This window comes from Porites lutea, chromosome 5 (assembly GCF_958299795.1).
Source record: "Porites lutea chromosome 5, jaPorLute2.1, whole genome shotgun sequence".
In the NCBI taxonomy this organism is placed as follows: Eukaryota; Metazoa; Cnidaria; class Anthozoa; order Scleractinia; family Poritidae; genus Porites; species Porites lutea.
In genome coordinates, this window is record NC_133205.1 from 37470513 (window position 1) to 37478580 (window position 8068).

Below are 8068 nucleotides of genomic sequence, written 5' to 3' on the forward strand. Positions count from 1 at the left end.
GCTTACAAAAACTATTTCTAAATCTCAATTAACCTCAATGTACACCTCCCACAGAAAAGAGAAAACTAATCCCAACAGCAGTTGCTTCATGCCTCACCCTGTCACCTAGAATTATGCTCAAACAATAGAAGTGTGTCTCTTCAACATGTTTGCCCAGATACATTTAAGTTGAAGAAGAGGTGATCATGCATGAGGTCTTGGTGTTCTTTAAGGAAGAGATCACCCCTCTTCCAAGAAACTATCCCTGAATATTTATGATAATCTTTCCAGGAAGCTGTTCATGACATATATTAATCTGCCAGGTATTAGTGTGTAATCTGGACTGCTTTGTTGCAGGGACTCTGTTGTGCATGAACTCCCCCGTGGACCCAGCATTGCTTCAACTTGTTCAGCAAGAAGTAAAATTTCTACAAGATAGTGTGAACAACTTGTCTGTAGAATTTGACCAGGAAAAGATGAGAGTACAGCAAGAGCTGCAAAACGCTGCCATAATTCTTGAAGAGATGAAACAGATGGTGGAGAGACTAAAGACCTTTGAAGGTAATCGTACTTAACCCCTCCCCGCACATTTTCATAATTCTTGTGTCATAGTTGCAACATAATATATAATGGTTTCTAAACCTTATATTTACTGGTCAGAGCATTTGGAAATTGTGTACTTTCTGCTTCTGTTTTGTAGAGGATGCAGATCACAGGTTTGGACGTTTAGAAACTCGTACCGGACAAGTTGAAGAACAAGTACACAGTCTTGAAGGTAATTTCGAGATAAGGCACTGATTGCTCTGTGGGCTTTGAATATTAGCTCTTCCAATCTCTTTTTCATTTAAAATACTGATGGTGAAAATTCATTTTATTTAACATTTTTAGTAGTATAGTGTGTACTTTCTTTCGTGACGTCGCACATGTTATTTTGTTTGTATATTTTAGAGGATACAGCTCAGAGGTTTGAAAATGTGGAGACTCGTACTGGACAAGTTGAAGACCAAGTTCACAGTCTTGAAGGTAATTTCGAGATAAGGCATGCAGTGATTGCTCTGTGGGCTATGAATATTAGTTCTTCAAATCTCTTTTTCATTTAAAATACTGATGGTAAAAATTCATTTTATTTAACATTTTTATTAGTGTGTACTTTCATTCGTGACGTCGCACATTTTGTTTTGTTTGTATGTTGTAGAGGATACAGCTCAGAGGTTTGGAAATGTGGAGACTCGTACCGGACAAGTTGAAGACCAAGTACACAGTCTTGAAGGTAGTTTTAATGTGTCAATGAAATCTTTTCCAGTCTCATTTACAAAAAGAAGTTAGCAGATCAGAGATTTAAACGAGTTAAAGACCATTCGCACTGTCTTGAAGTTAATTTGGTGATGAAGCAATAAACCCTATTCCTTTTGAATCTAGTTTTTTCTTACCGAAATGACCCACCCCGCTGTTGATACCTGCTCTGTGCGAAAGCAGTAAAGGTTCTTGTTAGTTATCTAACACGCAAGATCACTGTCAGAAAAGGCACTAACCCAGGACGCGATCGTCCGAATTGCGACAACTGATTGACTCTTACCTTTTAAAAAGTAGGATATTATTTTGCACGCTGAGTAAGTTCTGAAAATAATGCACTTCCAAGTCGACGTTTCTCCTTTTTCCTTTTTGTTCCTTTTGCAGCAAAGTTTCAAGACCTGACGATAAGAGAATCTGCTGAGTCAAACGCTTCTGTTCAAGACCCACTGATGACATCTGAAGGTAGTTTTTCATTCGCGTTTACGGTAAAGGGCAAATGTGAGTTTGTACCACGTGACCAAGTGTTCCATTTACTTATCGTTTACTGTTCATTATAAGCTTAACTACTCGGAAATCGGTAGATTTACGGCAATTCTATCGATAACAATTGTTTTAAGCTGTTTTTATCCGCTTATTTCTCGTTTTGAAAATTTCTCAACTTGAATCTCACGTCTGCCGTTTGCTGTAAACGCGATCCTTATACTAATCTCCCTAATATTAATTATAACTGATTTAGAGTGAAATTTTATTTGTTACAAGAAATGAGAGAATAGTTTAATAGCCTTACATACAGTCATCCAAGAAAGTCATCAGATCACATAAGTTTTTTTAGAATTAAACACATGCTTGCCTGCGATTTTCATTACTAACAGTTCTAGCAGTTTGAAAATAGTTTAGCAATCTGTTTGACAAAAAGTCGTGATGCAAATGTGCGCATACCAACAGGGGCAAACGAAAAAGCCGACTTAAATAAGGAGAAATTAAAGCATAGTGTTCTTTCGTCAATTCTTAAAATTTGCTCGTTTTGTCCAGTGCTCAAATGACTTTTTTTTAAGCGCGGATAAAATAATGTGCCTCATTTCTTTTTTCCCTCATTAGTTATTCCAGAGAAACTTGTAGAACTGATCAGACGAGACTACAAAGGCGCGGTGCTGTGTCCTTTCCCATGGTGTGAAGATGAACTACAGCTGAAGCTATCGAACATCTTTACAAGACTGAAAATAGTTAGTAGAACAAAAGAACGTTCACAACTAACGGATAAGACCGTCAATATGACAGACGTGTTCAAACCACACCGAGAATGCCACAGTCCAAGAGTGGTGCTGATCGAGGGGAATCCTGGGATGGGCAAAACTACGTATTGTCAAAAGCTGGCATATGATTGGTCCGTGGGGAAAATTCCACCTGACGCTTCGTTTCCTGAAGGGAAGATATTGTTGCTGTTGAAATGCCGTGACATGTACATGAAAACCGCTAACATCGAGGAAGCTATTGATGATCAGCTTTTACCACAAGATGCAGGCAAGAAGGAAAAGGAAGACTTTTTCCACTTTATTCGTTCTAATCAGTCCAGAATCTTGCTGGTTCTTGATGGTTTGGACGAGCTGCGTGACGATCTGGTAGAGGGTTTTCTGCCTTTGATTCGAGGCAAAGTCTTTGCTAATGTGTACCTCATGCTAACTGCTCGGCATGAAGTTGGATTGAGAGTGAGGCGATATTGTGACGAGCTTTTTGAAATTGTTGGCTACACAAAAGATGACGTTGAAAGTTACATTAAGAAGTATTTCAGCAGTCATGAGGATCAAAGCCTTGCTGACAAAATGTTAAAACAGTTAAAACGCGACAAATATCTCGCAGAATTAACGGCTAACCCCCTCAATACAGCTTTGTTGTGTCTTCTTTGTGAAGAAACAAAAGGAGTGTTTCCCTCGAGTAGAACTGGGATTTACGATGACTTGGTGTCTTGCGCCGTCAGGAGATATTATGCAAAGAAGGGAATGTCTCTCGACTACGAAGATCCCACTGAACGATGCGCAAATAAATTAAATCAGTTGGGGAAAATGGCATATGAGACATTGATTAAAAATCAGTTACATTTTAGTGAAGATGAGATGAAATGTCAGTCAGCTGATTTATTGCAATTATGTTTTCTTTCTCGTGAGGCAAGTGTCAGCAAAATCAGGCCAAGACCATGCTATGCTTTTACACACAAAACGTTTCAGGAGTATTTTGCGGCGCTTTACCTCGCCCATGAGATATTAAATGGCGACAGTGTTAAAGCCGACAAGCTGTTAGATCAACTCAACCCTTTTGACAACTGGCATGTTTGGGAATTTCTCCTGACAAGCATAGCAAGGAAAAGAAGCGACATGGCAGTTTCGCTTATTTCGCCTCTTTCTGCGTCCGTCTACCGCGAGAAAACTAAGAATTTAATCAATACCACTAGCGACGCCGACGACAATTTGGATACAGAAATCTGTGAATATATAGAGTACGATTTTTGTGCTATGCCCGCGGAAGACTTAGAAAATAACCAAGTGAAAGGGGTGAATGATGTAGTGACCAAAACACTTCATCTTATTGCCGACTGTGATAACGATGGACATGAACTAACAGACTACCAAATAGAAATGATACTTGAATTGGCACGGTGTTTTCCAGAGTATAATTTACAGCTGGCACCAAGTTTTTGCTATCTATCGGTGTACTCTGAATATTTGAAGGTGGCAGCCTCACTTAGAAACTTGTGTCTTCACAGTGACTTAAACAGTTTACTACTAGCAACGATTCAGCGTGCTTTTCATCCAACGCATTCACTAGTACGCCTAGAGTTGGCAAACACTTTCAGTGTATTTTTAGATCCAGTCTTTCAGTTGATAAGCCATTTTTGTAATTTTACTCTACATGCCGAAGCTCTCAAATTAATTCTATGTTCGGGTTTTTTCCTAACCCACCTTGATCTGAGCCGAATCTGGGTCTCTTACGAAGGAATCGAAGCACTCGGGGAAGGTCTTAGAAGAAACTGTTCTTTGACCCATCTGAAACTACGTGAGTGCGGAATCTGCGATGCTAAAGCCCAAACACTGGCAAACGGTCTGGTGACAAATTGCACTTTGACACACTTGAATCTAATGATGAATGTCATCGGTAGTTGTGGAGCAGAAGCTTTAGCGGACGTCCTCCATTGCAATTGCACACTAGTGTATTTAGATTTGCGTGAAAATCACTTTGGTGACTCAGTTGCAGAGGCGTTTGCTCGCGTTCTTCAGTCTAATTGTGCCCTGGCACATTTGAATTTTAGGAAGTGTGTTGAATGCATGTTTAATACTGAGTGTATTAAACATTCAGTCGATAACCTTTCTAATGATGGTCAAGTTGAAATGATAGGCCCCTCAGGGGCATCTGCTCTCGCACGAGCTCTTCGATTAAATTGCAGCCTAACTTTTTTAAACCTCGAGTTAAATCAGATTGAGGCTTCAGGCGCAGAAGCACTAGGAGAAGCTCTCCAAACGAACTGCACTTTGACACATTTGTATCTTATGGACGGTGTGATTGGTGATTCTGGAGCAGAAGCCCTGAGCAAGGCATTGCAATTAAACTGCACCTTGACGCATTTAGATCTTCGGTGCAACAGGATCGGTGACTTGGGAGCAGTAGCTCTCGCGACGACGCTTCTTTCAAGCGGGACTCAATTGAGTCAATTAAATATTAGTAACAACATGATCTCTTCTTCGGGTGTAACAGCTTTCGCCAAAGCACTTCAGTCTAATACGTCTCTTACCCGTTTGGCACTGGGCTCTCAGCACCTTCCAGACGTAAGGATTGATTCTTCTGGGGCGATCTTAATTGCTGTGGCACTGAAGTCGAACCGTACTTTGACTCATTTGGATCTATCAAGCAGTAAAATAGGTGATTCTGGAGCCACAGAATTGGCCCAGTCTCTTCAGCATCATAATAATTCTGTGAAATATTTAGACCTTAGATGTAATCCCATTGGTTTATTGGGCAAAGCAAGCCTTGATTTGGTTGATCAGTCGAATCGCTTCCTTAAGTACAATGAAATGATATTCCAGCTTCCTAAAGTTGCAAAAATAGACCTTCCAACTGACTTTATTTAAAATACGATAGACGTTGTTTAGCTATTAGAATCCTAAATCAATTTTTTCCCTTAAAAGGGATCAGTTGTTTCTGTGAGGGTGGGAAAATTTGTTTTTTTGTTTGTACCGGTCTACCTAGCCTCCCACTCGGGCGTTGCTAGGGGAGTCACTGTCCCTGATTTTTCACTGCTGTCAACAGAAAAAAGTAAACAGCACAGTGCATCCAGTGGTTGATTGAGTCATATATGGTTCGTAAAGACTTGAAATGCTCTTCTCAAACTCATTAATAATTCATAAAGAAAATTCGAAGGAAATTAATGTTTAATGAGTGTTTGGATATCAGATGAAAAACTGCTCATTTTTGCGTCCTTAATTTCTCCTTCAAAAATGATTTTGTTTGAGAAGAAATACCAAACATTCGACAGAGTGTTTCATCACCAGATAAAACACCTCGAAGTTCGTCAAAAATACTCCGCTGCGCGTCGTATTTTCAACTCTCTTCTCGGTGTTTCATGTAATATATCAAACATGAGATGCAGTGTTTCATCACCAGATGAAACACTGCATCTCATGTTTGATATATTACTTGAATTTCAGCCACCGTCTTGAAAAGTCCTTGAATCTCGAGTCGAGTGTGTTGGCACCATCAAAATTCATTTGTCTGTTCTTTCGTATGATCTGAAGAATCACGCAAATCGAGGAGGGTGTTATCGGCTGAGAATAATTACACGCCCCGAGATCTGCCTTATTCTTTCGATCATGCGAAAGTCGAATACAAAATTCTTTTATTCAAAGTAATTCATACTTTAAAAACCTATATTCCTCAAGTAACAGTCGTCACCCGTATAGTGTTGTATCTATGCTGTTTTACTTTGATTTTAGGCCGTATTTCGGCTATTTCTTTTTCGCAAGAAGCGTGAGGTTTTCCTCAAATGTTTTCCTCAGCTCTTGCAAAACATCTGAACTAACTCAACCTTGACCCACTTCTTTTCAGTTGCCGTCCTTTTTCCTGGCGTTATCCTGCACCTTAAACGTCAATTTACTAGATACCACAAACGTCTTCCAAATTTGGTTGTGAAGAGTTAGCCGGTGGCGGGAGCCCGTCAATAGCAGTCTGCTGCCTCTATCTTCACTATTTTCTTGAGTAAACCCGTTCTAGAAAATAATTAACGATAATTTCATTATGTGGTGGCCCACGGGGGGACAAATAACTCTAGTAACTTTGAAAGGTGCCTGGAATTTGGATTGGCATTTTCTGTACGAACGGTGAAGAGAAACTCGCAAAATTCTGCGGTTTGGCTTGTGGTTGGTCAATTTTGACAACAACTAAGCCTGTGTGTGTAGCCGCAGAGCTGTCGGGTGACAACCTCGTCCCCAGGGTCTTCTCGTTTCTTAACTTATATGCTACTCAATGTGTAAGGATGACAAGGTCCTACCACCCACTTAATATTTCTTTTGATAGCTTCTTTCCTAAGAAAAAGGAACTCTATTATTTGGAAGACTAGAAAGAACATAAAATGCCGATAAGTAAGAGATTTTACTCATTCTTTGTTACGGTGTCTGACAGCTGATTCTTCGTCAAAATAAATTTATTTTTCTAAAACAAAGGGTAAGATCTCAAAAATTTTGATAACTTGACGTAACTTCTACGTCATACTATAGCAGTGGAGAATGGATAGAATTTGAATTTCGAACCCCTGGGGGCAGGGCAGAGGAGTGGGGATAAGGCCTGCAAACCCTGACCCTGTTTACGACAAAAATTGTTCATTTCGCTACCCAAGTTAAGACAAGAGTCTATATTCTATGATCCTGATTTGTTCCTTTTCACATATAGAATTAGACATTAAATTAACGGCGTAAAACCTTTTCTTAAAAACATTTTAAGAATTTTTAAAAAATGTTAAAAAACATGCAATCAAAAATCAATCACTCATCTTTACTTAAACACGGAATCCCTCTCAAAAAAATGCTCTTCCTTGACTTCAAGCTTGTCTGTCCTTTAACAGTGTTTGATAGACTATTCCAGCGAACCGCCCTTCTATAGTTAGCCTGCGAACAGCAGACGCATTTCCGGTCGTCGCTTCTCTCCCTCCTTTTTCGGAGGGAGAGAAGCGACGACCGGAAATGAGTCTGCTGTTCGCAGGCTATTCTATAGTGGAAGCTGTTTTTTTTTTTCAGCCTCAGCACATGGTCTTAGTAGAAACAAATTATGTGTCGAATTTCTTAGATTATAGGAATACATAGAGGTTTTTCTATTAAAAATTTGAACCAAATGATCTGGGGTAATGTGATTTTTCAATTTAAACATTATTGCGGGTAATTGCCTAGTCCTTCGCATCTCAAGATTATCCCACCCAAGTTCATACAGTATCTCAACTGATCGTCTATCGTAACTACAGGAGGCTACTACCTTGGCAGCTCTGTTTTGGAGGATCTGGAGTCTGTTACGCATCCCTTGCCCCCAGCTCCCCAACTTAACGTTTCGACGTCCTCGGACGTCATTATCAAGTCAAAAAAAATTACGAATGAATATTCTGTAAATACAAGAAAAAGGGCGTCTGTAAATCTCGGAAAAGGCCCAGAACACCCCCTGGAACACCCTCAGGACACCCTGGAATAGGCCATTTTACAGTTATGGATGGAAGCGAGGCTGAGGGTGACCTTGCTTTGATACAAACCTTCCTGCTTTATCATTTAAA

General features: G+C 39.8%; 1 protein-coding gene across 1 annotated transcript in view; it reads left to right on the plus strand.

The window, feature by feature from the left end:
• LOC140938335 (uncharacterized) overlaps nt 1–5429 on the plus strand; it is an 11007-nt gene extending 5578 nt beyond the window's left edge. The window contains exons 3-8 of the mRNA XM_073387825.1: nt 337–540; nt 680–754; nt 928–1002; nt 1175–1249; nt 1657–1734; nt 2371–5429. Coding sequence (XP_073243926.1) covers nt 337–540; nt 680–754; nt 928–1002; nt 1175–1249; nt 1657–1734; nt 2371–5390 — 3527 coding nt within the window. The 3' untranslated portion in view covers nt 5391–5429. The remainder of the gene's footprint in view (nt 1–336; nt 541–679; nt 755–927; nt 1003–1174; nt 1250–1656; nt 1735–2370) is intronic.
• The last annotated feature ends 2639 nt before the right edge of the window (nt 5430–8068 follow it).